This window comes from Dipodomys merriami, unplaced genomic scaffold, assembly GCF_024711535.1.
Source record: "Dipodomys merriami isolate MVZ:Mamm:240054 unplaced genomic scaffold, mDipMer1.0.p SCAF_26, whole genome shotgun sequence".
NCBI classification, from domain to species: domain Eukaryota; kingdom Metazoa; phylum Chordata; class Mammalia; order Rodentia; family Heteromyidae; genus Dipodomys; species Dipodomys merriami.
In genome coordinates this window covers 12303800-12326520 of record NW_027204048.1, presented here as the reverse complement: position 1 = coordinate 12326520, position 22721 = coordinate 12303800, and the positions used below count along the sequence as shown (strand labels likewise).

Below are 22721 nucleotides of genomic sequence, written 5' to 3'. Positions count from 1 at the left end.
TTCCAGTTTGTGGAGTTTACAGGCAGCCAGGGAGGAAAGGGCAGTTGACACTTTTTTCTCTCCTTCAAAGGAGAGCAGAGCGGGCAGGCAGAGAAGCAGGGCAGATGATGCGCAGCTAAGTCTTATGGATTGATTTTCAAAATTAATTTACTCAAGAGTAAATTTCTGGGTGTAGTGGGGTATGCTTGAAATCCCAGTGACTCAGGAGTCTGGGGCAAAAGGACTATAAATTTGAGGATAAAGTTACAGAGTTTCTTTCTCAAAAACAAAATTTAAAAAAAAATGAAAGGACTAAAGGCATGGCCCATGTGATAGAGTGCTTGATTTTTATGCAGAAAGCTCCAAATTCAATCCTCAGTACTGCAACACACACACACACACACACACACACACACACACACACACACACACACACACACACACACACACACACACACACACACACACACACGGAAAGTGCCTAGGCTCTACTAGGACATGAAAGCATTTTACAAACCGAGAATGTGAATTTAAAAAGTTCAGAAAACCTCCTCCAGTCATCCTCCATGCAATGTGAGGGGAGAAAAAAAGCTCCTTCTTTATCCTAAGACTGTGGATTTGAAGAACCCATTATCCAATGTTTGGAGAAAGCAGAACCATTGCTAGTGCTGCAGAAATCACTGAGATTTCTTCCTGTCTTACAATACTCTGGTTGTGGAGGGCTCTCAGTGTTCTCAGGTGGGGTGGTGTACAGGCTAGAGGATCCTTGCATGGGCCACAGATGTGAAGAGAATGAGACTGATTTCTTGCCTTTTAGCTGTGAATCTAGGTCAAGGGCAAGGCATTTTCCCTCAAGTGGAGCACATACTAAGGATGATTTAATTGGTGCATGGATTCAGCATCACTTTATAAAAGTGCAAGAAAATCAGTTTATTCTCTCCCTTCTCCCCCATCCTATTGATATCAACAGACAATTTGCTGCCAATCTTTAACACTTTAACCAAGATATTGCATGTCGGAGGCAAGAATTACCCAACTAGAAGATGTTGCTATATATTTTTTATTGACTTTGTTTTTATGGTGTATTTATAGTTGCCAAATAGTATCGTTTTTTCCATATTAGTTCACTAATGTAAAATTTCCATAGCAAATAAATAAACTGACATGAAAATGAAGTCAGTCCATTTCCAACAGATGCTAATAAAGAGATCCTGATAGGAAAGTTAGAGCAAATAAGGATTCCGTATTCAGAAAAATAATGCTTGTAGTTAGGGAAGATTAGGTTTAACCTATTCTTAATAGAAGCAAGCATGACAAGAGTACATGTGTTCTAAGTTAGCAAAAACACAAGTCAATGTACAGAATACAAGACAGTAGGGGGTCCAGGGTGCCCCGAATTAAGTGTAGGAACAGAAATCCTCAAAGATATGCAAGACAAGCTGATTTTGAAGGTTCTAAATGGTAGAATAAGATACCCAACTTTAATTCATTAGGAAAGGTCAGATATGGAAGTTCACAGAGCTGAAAGGTAACAACACCATCAGAGCTCTACTTTGGAAAGACTGATCTGGAAGCAAGACTAATAACAATATATTTGTGGCTATTTCATATACTTCAATGTATACGCTCAATAACCAATAGCTATGACGTAACTTCACCTGATTGAAACAACTTGAATCATACCCCAGTCCTTTTCATTTTAATTTGTTTTTCAGGGTCTCCTGCTTTTGCTCAGGCCAGCCTCCATACCTTGATCCTCTTACTTCTTTCTCCCAGGTAGCTGAGTTTACAGGTATCTGCCACCATGCCCAGCCTCCTTTAATCCCCCTTTTCACATCATCAGTCTTGGTCCATTTTGGACCAAGACTGATGATGGGAAATGCCTACAGATAAATGAGAATTAGAGTACAAAACTTAGAAAAATCCATCTATCTTGTCAACATGGAAGGTAGACCTTCATACAAACTCTCTTGTGTGGGCAAAATGCCATGGTGCTTTTCAGCCAAAGTGGCTGATGGAAGGAAAATAAGGCAGCATTTTGGGACTTCAGTGTCTTACCTGATAGAAGCCACCTTGACCCTTTTACACCACCCTCTCTGCTTTGGGGTTTTAGGAGGCATTGGGATTGCAAATCCCAAGTTAAAATACAGAGGCCATTTTCCTGTCTGTTCAAATGGGAACTTCATTTGGCCTCACCCATGGAAGCATCATGAAAGCACTGAGCATGGAAGGCTCAGGGCAGAAGTCTGAGGGCACACGCATGCTCACTGGCCAACCTCTGTGGGCCCACTTGGAAGGCATTGGACAAAACCTCAGTGCTCTTTCAGCATTCTGGGAAGTACAAATTCATTTGTAAGAGTTCCCCCCTTCAATCTCTCAGAAATGTTCCCCAGATCGCTATTTCCCTTTTCCTTTCTTCTCTCTTTTTATGTCTGCAGCCAAGACATTGCACAAGGAAGAGGAACCCTAACTGGTTCAGATCTACACGTCTCCTAAATGTCTTTATCATGTCTTCACATTTTTCTTCAAGTATATATCACAGAAGACTTCAAAGGATTGCTTCATGCAGAATATACTCCCTAGTTGAATGAAAAATGGATCTATTTCCCCACCCTTATAAAAGGTTAGCAGAAACGACTGCAGAATTGAAACCAGAAAGGGAAAAAAGCCAACAGGATGACTGGCTCTCCAATCTGTGTTATTCTGAGGACTCTGCCTCTTCTTTCTCTCTTTGCTCCCCTAAAGGACTTCTACAGCTAACATCTACATTAGTGGACCTAACTGTTGCTTTTGAAAATCAGGTGGCTATGGTTGGAACAATAATGAGATTCGGCTTGGCTTTGTGCTTATGGATCCAGGAAGTAAAAGCATCCACCGGTCTCCCCTAAATTGTTCATCTATTTCTGCTACCTGAGGACCAGCTTAGAATTATCTGATGATCCTGATGTGGTCTGTAGCCACAGAGATGAAGAATCCATAGTCCTGCCAACCTAGCAAGGAACATATACCCTGACAAATGCCTTTCATGCTCATGATCCTGCTGTATACCCAGGTCTGGGAGCCAGTCTTGTAAACCTTGTGTTCCTTACCTGAAGACAGGAAGAAGAGACTAGACGGTATGGACTTGGATGCTCAGCTCCCTGGATGAAAGCCTGGCTCTGTCCCTTTTGAGCCCTGCAATCTGGGTAAAGTCACGTAAACCTCTCTACACATTCATTTTCCTCACATGGAATAAAGGGCATTTACTTTGTACAACAGGTGAGGACAAAATGAGCCGAATGAGTAGGTAACAGAACTGACATACATGCATAAGCATTCGCTATTATTGTACAATTCGAGAATCTTCTAATGGGATGTATTTTTTTTTTCGGTCTCGAGGCTTGAACTCTGAGCATGGGCGCTGTCCCTCAGCTTTTCAGCTCAAGGTAATCACTCTACCATTTGAGCCACAGTGCCACTTCTGATTTTGTGGTAGTTAATTGGTGATAAGAGTCTCACGAACTTTCTTTGCCTGGGCTGGCTACGAACCACGATCCTCAAATCTCAGCCTCCTGAGTAGCTAGAATTACAGGCCTGAGCCACCGATGCCTGGCTCTGATAGGATGTTTTAATTAAAGTACAGCAGGAAAAGGATGTACCTAAAAAGTAATTAACAAGGGCCAACTCACCTGGCCAAAGCAGAAACTTTTCAGAAAAAATGGTTCTCTGGAGATTAACAGAGAGGAAGCAAACTACATGGATAGAAAAGAGGCTTTTCTCACAACAGACTACCCACCCAGTGATGGTAGGAATAATAACTTCTCTGGAAACCTTCCCAATGGGAAGGACTACATTAATGATTCACCAAGCCCAACCAGTGGGTGGGACCCTATATGTATGTTTTTTGCCCCCTGTATCCAGTGTTCTATCTATGTAAGCATGTAGCCCAATGTCCATACCTGGAAGATGTGTTTCAGGGTTGGCTTCTTATGGCTGCCACATAATAAATCTTCCTCTTGCCCTTCACCAGGGTTGAAGAGCCAGATCTAATATGTACAACTCCTGGAGTTTGGTTTTGGGGTCTAAAAACTCCGGTTTCAGTTTGACAGCCAAAAAACCCTTAGTGGTCACCCTGGCCCATATATATATATATATATATATATAGGCAAGCAATGATATATACTGATAAGCACTCTTGTACAGGGGACACAGTTTGCTATCACAGTAGTAGAAAGGGGCAGATTGGCATTCTACTTCTACAGGTTGACCTTTGGTAGATAGACAACAACCGTCTGGCTACACCACCTTTGCCCATAAAAGGAAGTTCATATTATGTTTTCTAATAGAAGATAAGATAAAAGGGAAGTTAAGAATGTCAGTGTAACCTTGTTTTTTTTATTTTTTCAAGTGAAAACTACCTCAAACCACTTAAGTCAAAGGCAACATCTCTTTGTATCAATAAAACACTCCCAGTCTTATAAAACCAGCCTTGCTTTCTATTTGTGTACCTAAGCCCCTAAACCCAGCCAGAGGAAATACCATCAGCTGGAAAGAAAAAAACAAATCTGGTACCAAGTGAACCAATGGCATAGCAGTTGGCACTTATTTCTGAAGGGCAGAGCTGGTTCTCGAGCAATAACAAGGGAACTTCACATTGAGTAGAGTTGAACCATAGAAGTACCATGTAAAGAAGAAGAATTGGTACCAAGGACCATCTGAGCCTCAGGAAGGAGGCAGTTCTAATGGGACAGGCATTCATAGCAGGAACTATCAGACGTGGACACGAACCTCTACAGAACAGAGTTTACTCCTTGCCATATAAAGACATCAGCAGCCTTCACTGTTGATTACATTTTATGAATGCTGTTTTGTCTCACAGGAACTTGTTCTTTGCCTTTAAGACAGCTGCCATATCACCCTTAAATGGGAATGAACAACTGATGTATCCCTGTATAATTAAAACTGTGCCAGACTTGTCTATCCAACAGATTTAGCAAGGTTTCATGTCTTGAAAGAAATCAAGTTAGTAACTTTCTTGATGTCATCCAGGGCTTATTTTGAAGTTCTCAGGGCAACTGAAATAACTGTGAAGAAAACAATCTAGGGCTGAAGAATTGAATACTGAGATGTTTCCATGGAGATACCCCACTCCCCGAAACGAAACGGATTTTCTTGTTTCCCTTTTTGCTAACTGACCTGAGAAGCTGAGATAGATCTTCAAGGCTCTTGGAAACATTTTTGTGATTTTCTATATATATTTTTCTCTCTATAGATTTTTTCTTTCTATATGTTTTCCACATATATATGTACTTTTCTTAATAAATTTTTAAGCCTAAAAGGGAATAACTGGGGTTATATACCCCTGTACCTGTTGCCTAGTTGGTTTTAGCTTAGAGGATTTATCTGGTCTCAAAGGAGAGTCAATCCTGCTAAACAAAGGTGGAAATAAGGACCCTAGAGGTCATTTGTGAGAGACTTTTGAAACCTTAACATGCACACAAAGCACCTGAAGAGTGTGTCAAATCTGATTCAGTTGATACAAGATGTGGCCTAAGATTCTGCATTTCTAAGAAGCTGCTGACTGACACCTGTGTTGCTGGTCTAAGGACTACATTGTGCATAGCCAGAGCTCAAAGTAGGGCCAGACACAGTGTAAAACATTCCTGCTTCATAACTTTATGCTAATTCCACCCATTAAGAAGCAAGTGAGAGCTAGGGGCCTATTGCTCACAACTGTAATCCTAGCTACTCAGAAGGCTAAGATCTGAGGATTGTGGTTCAAAGCCACCTAAGGCAGAAAAGTCTGTGAGACTCTCTTTTCCAATTTTCCAGCAAAAAGCCAGAAGTGGAGGTGGGGCTCAAATGGTAGAGCACTAGCCTTGAGCAGAAAAAGCTCAGGGATAGCACCTAGGCCTGGAGTTCAAACCCCAGGACCAGCAAAAAATAAAAACAAAACAAAACAAAAAACAAGAGGAAATAGAACTCATCATAACTGTAAATTCTGAGTAATGTTAGTAAGAGATATATCATGCTAACAATAGCTGGAATCAACAAAGTGACCCATAAGTAAGGAATTCAATGACAGTGTGATATATCATCAGAGCAGTATTTTGAGAATACTATTCTGTCACCTGTCATTCCTTATGATGTAATTAAAAGCAAATAAAGGACACATAGTCCTAAGGGATATGGAGCTTCCTTAGAATGTGAATCAGAGGGTCACCCTTAAAGCATCTGAAATGTAACAGTGCCCTCTTACCCACTTCTGGAAGCCTGGTTCACAAATGCACACACTGGCTTGGGCACCAGCTGACATGGTTCATGGCTGCTTCCCATATGCCGGCATGCTCACCAGGGCCCTCCTACTTCTCTCCTTTTACTCCATTTATCCCTTTTCTTCTGGTATACCTCTCTCTCTGTCTCTGTCTCTCTCTCTTCTGGTCCTGCGGCTTAAACTCAGGGTCTGGGCACTGTCCCTGAGCTCCTTTTGCTCAATGCTAGCGCTCTACCACTTGAACCACAGTGCCACTTCTGGCTTTGAACCATGACCCTCAGATGTCAGCCTCCTACGTAGCTAGGATCATAGGCATGAGTACCCAGTCCCATTTCTCTTATATTATCTACAGGAAACTGCTTTGAAAAGAAGAAACCCACCCAAAAAGAAATTGAACACCTTGGAAAAAATTGTATTAAGTAAAGTAAGCCAGGCCCAAAGAAACATAGGTCCCATGTTTTCCCTTATTTGCAATATCTAGTATATTTCTGAGACAAGCAGAAAAGGTCAGATAAGTTGATGTTAGGGAAATGAACCCCAAGATAAGTATTCAAATGCTTTTTTCTTTCATGCGATTGTTTCTAACATATTTATAAGATGATTTCTTTGTTGCTTTGTATGTCCCTCCCCCATGGTATAACCCCTGCTTTCACTGTATTTGAAGTTGGTATAATTTGTGGAGGGGAAGGGAGAAAACAAATCATTTAAATGGAGATACAGGTGGACCCATTGTAACAATGAAATGTACAAGTCATTATGTCGAAAACGAACTTTACAACTTTGGTGGGGGGAGGAGTTTTAGGTGGGGGTGTGTGTGTGGGGAGAATGGGGGAGGATGGGAAGGGATGGGAAGGGGAAACAAAGGAGGAGGCTACAATGCTTAATAAGAAATGTACTCATTATCTTGCCCATGTAATTGTAACGCCTCTGTATGGTATTTTCACAATAAAAAAAAAAAAGAAACCAAACACCTGAAAAAGAATATAATTTCCTAAGTGTAAATGGCAGACATATTCCTTTCATGCTTAGTTGTAACCAGAAGCTGGGAAAATCGATCTCAGAAGGCCAATTTGGAGGTTTCCAGAGACATCTGGATTTTCATATATACTGTACATGAACACACACAAATATAAATGTCATTTTACAAAGCCTACTGGGTAGCTAAACTCACTTTTATTTATGTCTCTGAAGATAATAAAAAATTGTACATAATGGGTGATATTCAAAAATCTGTAACAGATTCCTCGTGGCTCTTCAGAAGAAAACAAGCCTTTTGATAACTTGATCTTGGATTTTATCTAGAACCCTGAAATATGGTTTAGTTGTTTAACCTAAATGTTTTGTTACATCAACTCCAGCTAACTAATAAAGCTAGCAAAGCCCAAATTACTATTTGGAGCTTCAGAAAAAGTTGGCTGACTCCTGCGTCAGAGAACCAAGTTTTCATTTTCAATACTTTAAAGCTAGTAAACATGTACCTTGCGGCCACCAATGGAGACTTCAGAAACTTGTTCAACCCACCTATTCTTTGACTCATACCAACTCTAATGCTTCAATGATTCTTCTTTGGCAAATGAGCTTAGAACAGTCTACAAATAGCACTTGAACCTAGATACAATGGGATCATTGAAGGAGCTCAGCCTAATACATCCTGCTCTATGTCAAGAAGACAGGTGAACCAAGGGTGAACAGATGCAGCAACGGTACTGGATACTTTGTTGAAAATGAACTCTACAACTTGTGGGTGGGATGGGAAGGAAAATCTAGGAGGGAGTGAAGAAAGAGTGACATTGTCCAAAAAGAAATGTTGTCTTTACCTGACGCATGTAACTGTAACCCATCTAAATATCGCCTTTCTAATGATAATACAGTTTAATGTTGTCTTTACCTGATGCATGTAACTGTAACCCATCTAAATATCACCTTTATAATGACAATACAGTTTTTTAAAAAGAAGACAATGAATTTGTTTCATGTACTGGATGGATGGATGGAAAGGTCCAGAAGAATGGGAGAAATGAGAAGAAAAGCTCAGAAGCAGAGATGAGTAGAGGATCTCAGGTTCATTTTGAACCTTTGGACCCAGTATGGTGTATCAGGAACGTGCTATGTTGTTGTGCCTTGGAAGCTCCCTTGGAAGACAGTTCTCAGTTGTCAGCTCTGTTAAGAAGCCTCTCCAGAGTTCCACTGTGATGTTAATAGGAAGGGAAAAGGTAAGCCTGGTTAATTCCATTCCAAAGCAAGTTGCTGAACAGTATGAGACTCGTTTATCCTCATTGGAATGGAAACTGGTTAATATTGTTATTAATAAAAAAAAATAAGGCAACCTGGAGCCGATGGCTCCCATTTATAATCCTAGCTACTCAGAAGGCTAAGATCTGAGGATCAAAGCCAGCACAGGCAGGAACAGTTCATGAGACTGTTATCTCCAAGTAAGCAGCAAAAATGGTGAAAGTGGGGCTGACTCAAGGGGTAAAATACTGGCCTTAAGCACAAAAGCTCAGGGACAGTGCCAGGTCCTGAGTTCAAACCCAGGACTGGTGTGGGTGCGCGCGCACACACACACACACACACACACACACACACACACACACACACACACAAAAGGAAGTAACAATAATATTCGTTACAACTAACATTTATTAAGTCTTATCAGGAGCTAGGAATTAGGCAAAACTACATGAATAATCAATAATCTGACTTAATCATTATCATCACTGAATAAAATGTATTTCTTACCCCCATTATTGATGGAATAATGGAAGTTTAGACCATCTAAATATTCCAGTTTCACAGAACTGGAAAATAGCAGAAATAGGGCACAAAACCAAAGACATTTGATTTCAGAGTCCAACTTTAGCCAAAAATAAACAGCATTGACGGTATGTGAGAAAAAAAAAGACTCATCTCTCCCCCAAATAGTTGCCACCTGAAATTTAACAATGGCTAGTTTTATCTTTTCTTCTCTGCATTAAGTGTATTTGTTTATTCTGATGCATTTCTATGTTGAGGCCTTGCTGATACTTGGGGCCTGTAAGGTTAGCTGACTGTCAGCAGCCAGCTCCCAGCAGCGTGCCCTCCGTGTGCAAACCAACCTCCACTTCTGTCAAACTCTCAGTCTTCATACTTAGAACCACAATCTTCTGTTCCCTTCCCCCCCAGGCCTGGTACCAATTATGACAATCCCCGGGCTCCAGAGCCTTCTGAAATGATTCAAACTACCCAATCCTAAACATATCTGTCCTGCCTTAAAACCACACTGAAAGCCCAACTTTCCCCCTTTCCCCCGTATCTTCAGGGTGCCACCAACACCTCCCCATATGGCCTGGTGGGGTTTGTTGTGCCCCTCCTCTTTTGTCTTCTAATTAGTCAGACAACCAAACAGTATCACACAGGATGACTGACACCAACAGACATGCTCAGAAATGTTCCTTCCTAAAGCAACAGAAAACTAGAATTTCATAAGCCTTGAATTGCTTTACCTCCTGCTCAAGGCCTAAGCATCCTTTACCACCTCCTCCTCCTCCTCCTCTGCCTTCTCCCCCTCCTCCTCCTCCTCCTCCTCCTCTTCCTCCTCTTTCTTCTCCTCCTATTCCTCCTCCTTCTCCTTCTTTCTCTCCCATACCTTTTGCTTTTTGCTCAAAGCGGGCCCTCTACCACTTGAGCCACAGCCTTACCTCTAGCCAATCCTTAAGTATTCTGATATTGAAATGCTGTCCTCTCAGAGTTGGTTTCCCTTCTAAGCATTCCCAGGAGGCAAAAATCAAGAGATGGAGAATACCTTGGCCTGCATCCCACACATGTTCTCAATCTGGAACTAGGATATCAAACTTAAAAAAATCAGCCTAAGGTTGACAGGAGAGCTCAGCTGGTCAAGTGTCTCCCCTTGACAGCCAGATGCTGTTTCCCATGGGGGAGAAGCATGGCTGTGGGAGGAATCCAGGCCTGGCCTCATCCAGATGCGCTTTAATGGCCTAGACTAGTCCAGGGTTTCCTTCTAAAGGTCAAAGCCAGTGTCCAGGTTCACTGTCAGTATTCATTGGCGAAGACACCCTCTTGTTGATGAGCACAGTCAATGAGTTACTATCCACCAAAGAAGGGCACTGCTTTAAAGAAAGCCTGAATCACCATCAGTCCATGACACTGGAGCAGCTTTCTGCTGAAAGGCATGGAAACTTGATTGTGCTGTGTATCTGGGCTGGAACAAAGAGGATGTTGGAAGAGCTGGACTGTGCTGGGCACAGCTTGTCAAACCCACTCATCTGGCAAGAGGAGTTATGACCAGTCCTTGTGTGACCAATGCAAATTCATTCATGCTCTCTTTTCAGGCTGAGTAAACAAGACCCAGCAAGACTCAGGAATTTGCAGACATGAACAGCCCTGGGTTAACCAATAGCTAGATAAGCATATGTTTCACACAGCAAAGCCAAACCTCCAGAAAAAAAAAATATTATTTTTGGTAAGAACTTGTGACTTGATATTTTAGACAATTGGAATTGCATCATAAGGAAAACAACCCAGATTTTGTTGGAGTTCCTGTTATTATTTATTTAATTTTAAGGGGTTGTCCACAGGGGTTTTGATTCGTTGGTCTTTGATCAATGTCACCCCTTCCATCATTTGCCTTCCTTCATATTTATTTATTCATATTTATTTATTTGTTTGTTTTTGTTGGTTGTGGGGCCTGAACTCTGGGCCTGGGCACTGTCCCTCAGCTCTTCAGCTCAAGGCTAGCTCTCTACCACCTGAGCCACAGTGCCATTTCTGCCTTTTTCTGCTTATGTGGTACTGAGGAATCGAACTCAGGGCCTCATGCCTACAAGGCAAGCACTCTACCACTGAGCCACCTTCCCAGCCCCTCACATTTATTTTTAATGCTGATTTTGTTTTGTTTTATTTTAATTGGAATTGCATATGGAGACGTAGGACGAGGAAACAGATTTCTTTTCCAGCTTTAGGATCAATAAATTGTAACCCAAAGCCAGGATTGAGGTACAATTGTTAGTTCTTCAGGCCTCTGCTCTCTACCACCTGTGCCACAGCACCACTTCTGGCTTTTTCTGCTTATGTGGTGCGGAGGAATCGAACCCAGGGCCTCATGCATGCAAGGCAAGCATTCTACCACTGAGCCACCTTCCCAACCCCCACATTTGGATTCTTGAAGTGGGTCTGATCCCAGGGTCTGACAAGGGGAAAGGCTAGTTATCTTCAAAACCCTACATAGCCCTGGTCTGCAACGGACACCGGTCCTAGGAAACTTCTGCCAAAGTGCCAGCAGAGGGAACTTGTTTCCCATCATCAGAGAACCACCATCTCAGCAAGTGCTCTCCTCTGCAGGAAAAGCAACACATGGTACCTGCAGAGTGAGTAGTGGAGGGGGGGGGTCCATATCCCAGTATTAAGTGGGAGAAACTGGGGGTCTGGGTATTTTTCCTTTCCAGTGATATTTCACCTAAGGAAGTAGAAATATAGAAAACATGTATATGTTTGCTTCTTTCCCAAGTTTAATTCAGCTCCCAGCGACTGCATTGGAAAAACATAGCTGTACTAAATTCCTTTATATACCACTAGAGGGAAATCTAACCCACCTGACTGGAACTTGTTTGTTTCTTCTTTCCTTTCTTCTTCTTTTTTAACATTATAATCAAGAACCGATATTTTAAGGCTAAAAAGTATTTTGAGATATTACTCTGCCCAGTCCTTTCCACCTTTGCCCATATTTAAAAAATATTTGAATCTATATAGGATGATAGAAAACTTCTAGAAAAACATGAGCCAATGCTCCATACAGGGCAGGAACGATCACCAATTGAGAGATTGTCCTCGCAGTCAGTCTGAATCCTTTCCAGTTCAGCTTGAGTGTATTTCCTCAAATTACATATTCATTAGCTATAGAGAACAGCTGGTCATCCTTCTCTGACTCTTATTATTGTTGAATTCCTGAAGACCACCAGGTCATGCCTCTCTTCCAAACAGAATGAGCCAACTCCTTAGCTTGGCCATTGAGTTTACAGCTCAAGTCTTTCACCAAGTGTTTCTTTTCTAAACTCTCCCTGTATCACTCCCTCCTGCCCCCAAAGTTTCATATTGTAGCAATTCACGCTAATTTCTAGGGAGAAAAAAAAAAGAAGTATTTCTTCATGGTTTTCCTGCACATATGACTGATATGAAAACCCTGTGCAAGGTTTTATATACATATGTATGTATATATAGCAAAATAACCTCTGTGTGTGTATCAACCTAGTTTAACTCCAAAATCAAGTTCTATTTCTCATACAAAGACATACTTACATGTCTAACATGTATAAATTATCATCTTGTCATGAAAATGGAAGGGGCTAAATGAATGCTCATCTGTGTTTCATTTCTGAACTCTACTATACTCACAACTCTTATATCACACACATTAGTTCAAGTTCTAATTCTACTCACCAGGTTTTTTTTTTTTGATCTCTCAGTCCAGATCCCTGTTAACTCTGCAAAAATAACTAATATGGATTTAAAACCTTATTCTTTTAATGTTTTAAAAACTACTTATTGACAGAGCTGGGGTAGTGGCTCAAGCAGTAGAGACCTGCCTAGCAAGCACAAGACTCTGAGTTCAAGCCCCTGTACCACCACCCTCTAAAAGTTTCATAAAAGCTATTTATTGCTAATTCAAAGTGAGGGACAGACAACTCATCATTTGGCCACTTTTTCATAGGTAGAGAATTATTTTTAAATGTTCAAATGTTTTTTTTTCTTTCATGCCAAGATTGTTTCTAACACATTTATGAGATTATTTCTTTGTTGCTTTGTATGTCCCTCCCCCATGGTATAACCCCTGCTTTCACCGTATTTGATGTTGTTATAATTTGTGGAGGGGAAGGGGAAAAACAAATAGTTTAAATAGGGATACAGGTGGACCCATTGCAACAATGAGATGTACAAGTCGTTATGTCGAAAACGAACTTTACAACTTTGGTGGGGGGAGGAGTTTTAGGTGGGGGTGTGTGTGTGGGGAGAATGGGGGAGGATGGGAAGGGATGGGAAGGGATGGGAAGGGGAAACAAAGGAGGAGGCTACAATGCTTGATAAGAAATGTACTCATTATCTTGCCCATGTAATTGTAACCCCTCTGTACAGTATTTTCACAATTTAAAAAAAATTACATTTGGGCTTTGTCCCCAGTTCCTGGTACAGAGTGGTTCTTTTTTGTCATTCACACTCCAACCATATCTGATGTTATACTAATGAAGCAACTCTTGGGAGACTTCAAGTTAGAGGCTGATTGCTAAAGGTACTACCCAGGCAGAGAGTTGGAACTTTGAGCTGCAGGTCCTGGCTTCAGGGAAGGAAAGAAGGGCCTGAAGTAGGGTGAATTCAACAACCAAGAATCCATGATTTCATCCATCATCCCTGGCTACCGAAACCTCCAGAACTTGCTAAATAATAGGATATGTTCCACTGATGTGGAACACATTATAGTACTGAAAGACTGTTCAGTCTGGAGGGGTCCAGAGTATCCCAATCTGCCACATCCTTCCTTATATCTTGCTCTGTGCTTCTTTTCCATGTGGCTGTTTCCAAGCTATGTCCTTTATAACCAGTAAAACCCCTTGCTGAATGCTGGTGGATCATTTGAGTGAACTGTTGAACCTGAAGGAGGATCATAAAATAAGCCCTAAATTTGTAGTTGACATGGTAGAGATGGGACTAGCATCTAATGTAGGGATGGTCTTGAAAGACTGGGGCTTAACCAGCTCAGACTGGGGTCTGAATTAATTTCAGTCTGCGTCAGAACTGAACTGAACTGGACTGAATGGAATTGAACTGAATTGTTGACACCCAGAGAATCAAAAGAATTGGTTTGTATGACAAGACAAATCTAATAATAAAACTAAGTCTGCAGACATACCGTGCACTCAGGCACAGGTAATAAGAAATATCCTCTCTCATGGACCTTAACCATTAGTATGGACAACAGGGTATCTTATAACAAAGACCTAGTTTGACTCTCCAGTCTAGAAAGGATCTTTTCCATGGGTCTCAATAGTTCCACTGAGTCAGGGCTGTAGGATGCTAACCCTGCCTGGGAGGAAATGGAATGATGAATATAACAGATATATGTAAAGGCGCTAGAGTAGTCTTATCATTACAGATACTTTAAAAATGGTAACCTATTTTACTCAACATCTCCCTGACAGGAGGAATTCTGATGGTTATGCCAAGGTTCATGGATTCTCTGAGTGTTTAGTTGTAGGTGATTAAACTGTGAGAAGCTTTTATATAATGAGACTCGTGCCATCTCAGAACAATATAACTAGAATCTCTGAGAGTGACCCCAAGCCTTGATATTTCTACCCAACCTTCTAAGTAGTTAGGATGTGCCGTCTGGGTGGAGACCCTTTCATCTAAACAGTGTTGTACACCTGGGTGGGCCCCTGTTTCTCAGAATCCTGTCTCTAAACAGACCTGTCACTCTGCAGAAGCCAAGTCTCCTGACTTATTGGGGACAGTCTCAACATAAATATTCATGGTGTCCTTCTTCACTTTCCGAAGTATCTGGGTTTATATGTTATCTCTACATAAACCAAAAATAGCTCAGCCCTCTCTATTTCTGCATTACAAATTCCTAAGAATTTATAAGGCAGGGACAAAATGGCAAGATGGCTTTTGGTTTGACAGATGAATCAAATCCAGAGGGACTTAGGGATGTCCTCAACATTTTCTAGGAGCAGTTCATCAGAAATACATAAATTCATCCATTGTCAGGAAGTTGAAGGAAATGAGTCTTTCCCAAGGACTCTGGCTGATTGGGTGGGGTTATATCCTATGACAAAAGTATCAAAGCCAACAGTTGATTAGTCCCTTGCTGATTACCAGTCTGTAATTATCCTAGTCCTGAACCAACTTTTCCTTTTGGATCTTCCATTGTTCATTAGTTACTCCACCCATGGGTTCAGAAGGACAAGGGGAGAAGGCAAATTCAAAGTGAATTTAGCAGTCCTACTAATAAGCTGGGAAAGAACAGAAGATGGAAACCATTGGACTGTTTCTGGTTACCTGTGAATTAAAATCATTTTGGCTCAACCTTTTTTTATTTCCAAATTATTACCAGACGGTTTGAGAGCTCATCGAAGGCCTACTGACTGCCAGTAAAATCAATCTCCCAGTTGAAAAACTGTGTAAATTTCCAGCCATCAACCTTTAGTTGCTTTCCTTCCTGATAGGTCAAGAACAGAGGGCAACACAAACCCCTTATCTCCTCTAGGCCCGCCCATGTCTTTCCTCTACTTATCACCAACTCATAAGTAAATAGGAGTTTTAACATATTTTTATATAAGCCGGACATTGATGGATCATAACTACAATCCTAGCTATTCAGGAAGCTTGATCCTCCTTGAGGATCTCTCTCCAATTAAGTAGCAAAAAGCTGGGCTGGAAGCCTGGTTCAAGTGATAGAACAGCAGCTGTGAGCAAGCAACCCAAATGTGAACACAAGGTTTTGAGTTCAAGCCCCCATACCAGCACAATTTTTTTTTAAATTTATGTAGGTAAAAAATTATCTTGACATCATCTTAAAACAAGTGGCTTCATCACAGAAAATCTACATGTAGGAGTACAAAAGAAATTAATTTGACATCACCTTAAAATAAATGGCTGAATCTTTGAAAAGCTACATGTAGGGGGTGGAGATTCACATACATATTGCCTCTATCCCCAGTGGAAGCATTGGGATAGTAATTAAGATTTGCAGGAGACTGCCAATGTACGTGTTTAAAACATAAGTATGTTCACATATAGTTTTAAATGTCTCAAAAGGAAATGATTCTCTGTGCTAAGGGAAATAGCTCGATATCAATAAGCCTGTTGGGAAACTTTCTGTTCTCTTGGATGTTTATGACTACTGGGTTAGGGCAGGTAAAGCATTAAGAACAACCTGCTGAAGTGGGTGAAAATTACGGATGGAGTCTCTACAGGTGACTTACTTTAATGGATAATGAGTGTACGTGGCTTTCCAGGATGCAAGCAAGAACAAGCTGAAAAGGTAGACAGGGTTCTCTCTGCAGCTGGGAGAGCAATACAAACTAGTCTTGGCCTGTTAAGCCCTGAATCGACACTAGTAAGTACCACACTACTCTCTGAGTGTATCTTATCCTTGATCTTTGTTAACAATTAACCAACACCTTTTCCTCCCTCAGCCCTAGGAAGATAGGCAGGTGGCACTGGAAACAAACACTTTCCTCAAAATAAGAAGTCTCAAAAAGGAGCCAGGCACTGGTGGCCAATGCCTATAATCCTAATTATTCAGGAGGCTAAGATCTGAGGATTGCAAGTTGAAGCCAGCATGGGCAGGAAAGTCTGGGAGACTCTTATCTCCAATTAACCACTATAAAACTAGAAGTGGTGCTGTGACTCAAGTAGCCTTGAGTGAAAGAGCTCAGTGCCAGCTCTCAGGCCCTGAGTTCAAGCCCCATGACTGACAAAAACAAAAAGCCTCAAAATGCTTGGATGTCAAGGCTAGCTGGCACTAGGCAATGAGGAGCACAGGTAGGTCTGCTGAGCCATTTTCTCTTCCTTTCAGGGGTTTATTTTTCTTACAATTGTCTATTCTGTATCCTGAACTCAATATATTGTGCAATAGGGCATAAGTTAGTGAGTCAATAATATATGCTATTTTAATAAGGAGTTCAATTTTAATACAATTTTTTTAGCTAGATCATGCGCTGAGGATACAGGCCTACCTAATTAGGTTCTCATGGTTAGAGTAGGAGAATATCAGTGGTCAGAAGACCAACTTCAAGGAAGCGTTCCCCAAGCCATTCAAACTGACAAACTCTAAACTAACAGGATGAAAAATACGTAGTAGTAGGGACTAGAAGAGCAATGCTTATGCTTGCTTTACTCACATAGCCTTCTGAAAGCAGGCCTAGGGAGCTGTGGGGCTCCAATGTAAGCTTTATAAAAACCACTACTTTGCCTTATGGACCACCTCAGAGACAGCTGCATTTGGGTATAGAATTGGTTTCACCCAGGGCTAATGGTTCTAGGCTTAGTTCAGGGAGAATGGTAAATGAATAAATAGAAATATAGGCAAGTATCATAAGCACTTACCCTGGGCAAATAGGGAAAAGAATGCTGAGGGAAAAAATAGATCCAAGTCAGAGTGAGTCAGAGCTAGAAAGGCCAGGAATATTCCTACCCGGTATGCACCCCTGGACTTGCATTTAATCTCCTTTCCCAACATGAGACACCGAACAGAGTTTTATTCGGAAAGAAAGGGTAAGCCCCTATCTACTTATGGCATGATTTGGTACTATCTTGGGCAAAATGTACTCACTAGCAAATGATTCTGGCAGTGTAACCCTTATCTTCAGCATGGAAAGCCTGTGATGGTTTGAGGAAAGGCCCAGGAAGGAAGGCCACCACCTGCTCTACCTGCTCCTGCTTTAACCCAGAATTTTAATTCATCTTTACACAATGCCTTTTCTTACTGTCATGCCAGTGACACTGTAGAAGAGCACAAGTTGTTTGGGAAATGTTGTGATGTTACTATAGATGCTAAGGGAGTGATAGGTTTCTGGTGTTTTGGTTGTTTGTTTTGTGTTGGTCATGGGGGTTGAACTCTAGGCCTGGGCGCTGTCCCTCTGTTCTTCAGCTCAAGGTGAACACTCTACCACTAGAGCCACAGCACCACTTCTGGTCTTCTGGTGGTTAATTGGACATAGAGTCTCATGGACTTTCTTGCCCAGGCTGGCTTTGGACCACGATCCTCAGATCTCAGCCTCCTGAGTAGCTAGGATTACAGGTGTAAGCCACTGGTGCCCACCAGGATTCTGTTTTAAACACTGCAAAGTGGGACTTAAATGTATTCAAAGTCACACTCAATTTGCCTTCAGTCAGCACTCTCAATGCTATCTTTCCAGATATAAGAATGTGGAGAACACTCTCCATTTTCTAGGGATGATGAGATACCCATTACTGTTATACCTGAGGCTCCTGGTCATGGCCACTGGGGTCCCTTTCGTAGCTCTCCGCATAGAGTCTGATGGTGGCCCGCACACCACTGGAGGAACTGAGCCGGAAAATGAGTCTTGATGCATCGGAGAAAATGATCCTCAAACCCTGAGATGGAGAACATCCAAATGAATGAATGAATAAGAATGAACAACACAGGAATGATACCTTCAGTGGACATCAGAGTCACTCTATGATCTAAAACTCATCAAGGTGATGACAACTGCTAATCAGACCTCAAGTTGGGCTATGTGGTAAACTTAAAAGCTCCTTAAGGCATCTTTTTGTGTCTTTATTCTGTTTCTGCTGTCTCTGGCTGATGTTGGTGGGAGGTTAGGAGCAAAACAAGAAACAGATGCTCAGGTTTTCTTGGTCTTGGTACCATGAGCATCAGAATGTAGAGGTAACAAGAATAGGAAGACATTTCGCAAATGTTCCCAGAGCCAAAGTTCATTAGGTATAAGTTCTCTGGATGCAATGGGAGTAAGCCATTTATTGAGTAGTCAATAAGAAAAATGGCCCTGTTTTGTTTTGCTTTGATTCTTGAGATAGGGTCTCACTATGTATCCCAGGCTGACCTTGAACTCAGACGCTTCAGCTTCTGCCTCTGCCTTCAAATGCTGAGATTGGCATGTCTGGGTGGTGTGCACCACCATGCCAAAAACTTACCCATGTTAAGGTTAAGGCTGCTTCAACATAATGTTGAAGTTCATTTCCTGCCTCCCTTCCCCCCTCTCCATCCCATTCCTATATTCTTCTGGTAACAATAGAGCCCTATAACAAAATGCCGAGCTCTGCGAGTCCCATCTAGCACTCCTTCCTTCTCACCTGTTAGTCATAGCTAACAGGGTGAGATGAGAGCAGAGCTGGGGCCACACCTACTATTGCTGCCCAAGATTCATTTGTTGTTGTTGCTCAATGTCCCTAATGTCTGTATTTCTACTCTTCAGTGACAAGGGATATTTAAAAATCATGACCATAAGATCAGATCCTATCATCTGCTGAAGGAAAACCTGTCTCCTGAGTCATAAAGTAATTCTTGTCTATAAGAATATTGCCAGGGGCCAGGGGAAGGAAAAATAAAGAATAAAATGTCAGGTAGATGTCTGAGAACATGTCTCAGGTGGTTTGGTTATAAGACCTTTTTCCTAAGCAATCTGTCTCTGAGCCCTCTCTGGCTTCAAATCTTGCTTATGAATAATAATCTGTTATTACAATTGTATCATATCTGCTGCCTAAGTCTGACTACGTTTCTTACCCCTATCCCACCTGGTGAGCCTTGGGGGAGGGAGGGATCAGGCTCTGTGATTCTCTCTGAATAGCCTTCAGCTTGTATAAGCAAATTCTGTCCCCATTCCCACACCAAATGCTATGGTCTTTTAGAGTGGTTCAACCAAAACAAATAAGAGCCATTTCCTTAACTGGCAACCAGTTACTCTATAGCTTTGTGAACAGGAAGACAGAATTTGGGATTCATTCGTTGACCACTAAACATTGGTCCTTATGGGTTAGGAACTGGGCTAAGTCTTGAGCATATGAAGATACAGAATTTGCCCTCCATAAGCCTGGGTTCCAGGCTACTTTTTGCTGCTGGAGAGAGGAATAGTCAACAAAATGGAGAGAATGAATGAATGATCTAGGATTCAAAGAGCAACATGTACCAAATTATGTCCAAACTAACAATAACAAAGCCCCCGAAGTTCTCAGCAATGGTTTTACTTTTTGTGGGGGAGGGGTGATACTAGCCCTGTAGCTTGGCTTTTTCGCTAAAGCCTGGTGTTTTTGAGCCATACCTCCACTTCTGGCTTTTGTGTTGGTTAAATCTAGATGTGAATCTCAGAACTTTCCTGACTGTAATCCTCAGATCTCAGCATCTGAAGTAGCTAGGATTACAGGTGTGAGCCACTGGAGCCCAGCTACAGCAATGTTTTTGTTGTCAGTGGTTGTTTTATTTTTCACAAACTCTTTGGAAGCTGCATTTATTTAAGCCTACATTTTCACTGTCATACCAATCTATAACTGATACAAACCGTGTATGGCTTATCCAATCACTGGTTAGAGCAATTCTAAGACTGACATATTACACACCTGTTGTTGCAGATGACAAATAACTTGAGGTCACCTCTTCTGATGACCTTCCACACTCAGCTTCTATTACACAATTGACCTCTTAGACTTGTTTATGGCCAATGGGAAGGACTTCAGAATTCAAATTGTAATAAACCATCGCCATGTGTCATCTGCTCATAACTAAGCCTTTTTACAATGAGATCCCATGAGGGTAGCCATCCTCTTATTGGTTATATTATTTGCTACAGTCATAAACGATTGATGGTTGCAATCAACATCTGGTAGGCAGGATAATTTTGCACTTGAAAAGATGACAAGAGGTGTGGACCACATACACACCAGACCATTGGAGATAGCTCCACCTCTTCTCTCTTTCCCAGGACACCAACCATGAGATCTCAATGGAGTTCTGTTATTTGGGAGATGGTCCAAGTGTGGACAATCATGAGTGCCCTTCACCACCTGGAATCCAAGGCTCTTTATAGACCTGCCCCATTTCAGTGCTTCAATAACCCTCAGCAAGTGCCACTTTTATGGGCAAATATTTGGATTGGATTGCTTTGAGACCTGCATATGTCTTCACAGTGCCTGATGATTTTCCAACCCAAGAACAAGCCTTGCTCTTTCCAGCAAGAAGCATCACCTACTATCCATTAAACAGCAAGGACAAAGTCACCACCGAACAAGGCTTGCCAAATCCTAGCCATTCCTTAACTCCAATGAAAACCAAACTAGAAAGTCACTTTGCTTTCTCTTCTTAGGTTAGTCCAAGGGTTGGCAATATACTGCCTGCAGGGGAAATCTAACCTGCCACCTACTTTTGTAAATCAAGTCTTATTGGCACACTGGGGTTGGGAAGGTGGCTCAGTGGTAGTCTCCTTGCCGTGCATGCATGAGGCCCTGGGTTCGATTCCTCAGCACCACATAAGCAGAAAAAGCCAGAAGTGGTGCTGTGACTCAAGTGACAGAGTGCTAGCCTTGAGCTGAAGAGCTGAGGGACAGCGCCCAGGCCCAGAGTTCAAGCACCATGACTAGCCAAAAAAAAATTTTTTCCTGGGACATAATCACGCTTCTGGCATGCATTGGCATGACTGCCTGTGCATTACAACAGTTAGTTATGACAGATCATCTGGTCCACAAGCCCTAAAATATCCAATACCCAGATGACTTCTGATGAAAACCACTACATTATGTACACAATGACCAGTCTATTCTTCACCCCTATGCCAGAAAAAACTCAGTACAGAGAAATACAGTTCATGAAGCATGTTCTCAGGGTGTTCTAGCCCTCCATTTTCCAGGTGTTCTAACTTTAGCCATAGATTCAACTGGCCTATACTGGGTCCCAATCGAATGGCCCACCGGCTCCTGACAGACAGGGACTTAGCCAATTGCCTTTTATTGTATGACCTCGCTTTCATTGAGCACTTTTTTGGGGTGGGGGGCGGGGAGGGTTGATCATGGGGCTTGAACTCTGGGCCTGGGCGCTGTCTCTCAGCTCTTCAGCTCAAAGCTAGCGCTCTACCACTTGAGCCACAGCACCACTTCTGGCTTTTTCTGCTTATATGATGCTGGGGAATCGAACCCAGGGCCTCATGCATGCTAGGCATGCACTCTACCACTTAGCCACCTTTCCAGTCCTCATTGAGCACTTTTTACAGCCCTGTCTTATATAATCTACTTTTGTAGTCACTATAGGAATACTCTTAGAGACCATCGGAAGGAAGCTGTGCGTGAGACATGTTGTCAAGAGCCAAGTGTTAGGAAAGACTTTCTTTCCCTGAGGAACTGGTCTTTTCCTTTCTGACTGTAAGTGCTTTGTAACTAACCATATTTCCCTTTTCAATATGGCTGCCAGGATACTCAATGCCAAACCTGAGGTTCAGTTCAAGTGGATCCTTATGACTTGCATAACTATGGATTTTTCTTCCTCAGTTCTTTGCCTTTCTAATTCACGTACTTCCCTCGGCTTGATTTCTGTGTCTTATTTATATTCTAACAACTTCATTATGTTTGGTTTCCTTTCTGCCTCAAATCCCTTGAAAAGACAAGGCCAGAGCAAATCTAAAACAAGTTTGCATCACAGCCTTAACCCTAAATGGCTTCGTGTGCTGCTCTGCCTTCTTTCACAGATAAGTTCCAGGAGGGCAGAGCCTTTCCTAACTTTGTCATTTCCATTGTAGCCCAGGTCAAGATGGGACCCAGCAGACCCACCATAGACATCTGCTGAATGAATGCCCAGCTGCTTCCAGAACAGAAGGAACAACCCCACCCAGGAGTCCCCGAAGGCCTCCCTGCGCCTTCAGTCAGCACCCCCAGGCCAAATGAGAACACACTCACATTCCTCATGGTGAACTGGGGTTCATGTTCAAACCGTGAAGAGTACTTATGGAAGATCCAAGGAATACATAGGACAGGA

At 42.0% G+C, this 22721-nt stretch overlaps 1 protein-coding gene across 1 annotated transcript in view; it reads right to left on the bottom strand.

Moving 5' to 3' along the window:
* Window positions 1-22721, bottom strand: part of Pgm5 (phosphoglucomutase 5) — a 153231-nt gene that overhangs the window by 1489 nt on the left and 129021 nt on the right. The window contains exon 10 of the mRNA XM_070035690.1: window positions 18206-18340. Coding sequence (XP_069891791.1) covers window positions 18206-18340 — 135 coding nt within the window. The remainder of the gene's footprint in view (window positions 1-18205; window positions 18341-22721) is intronic.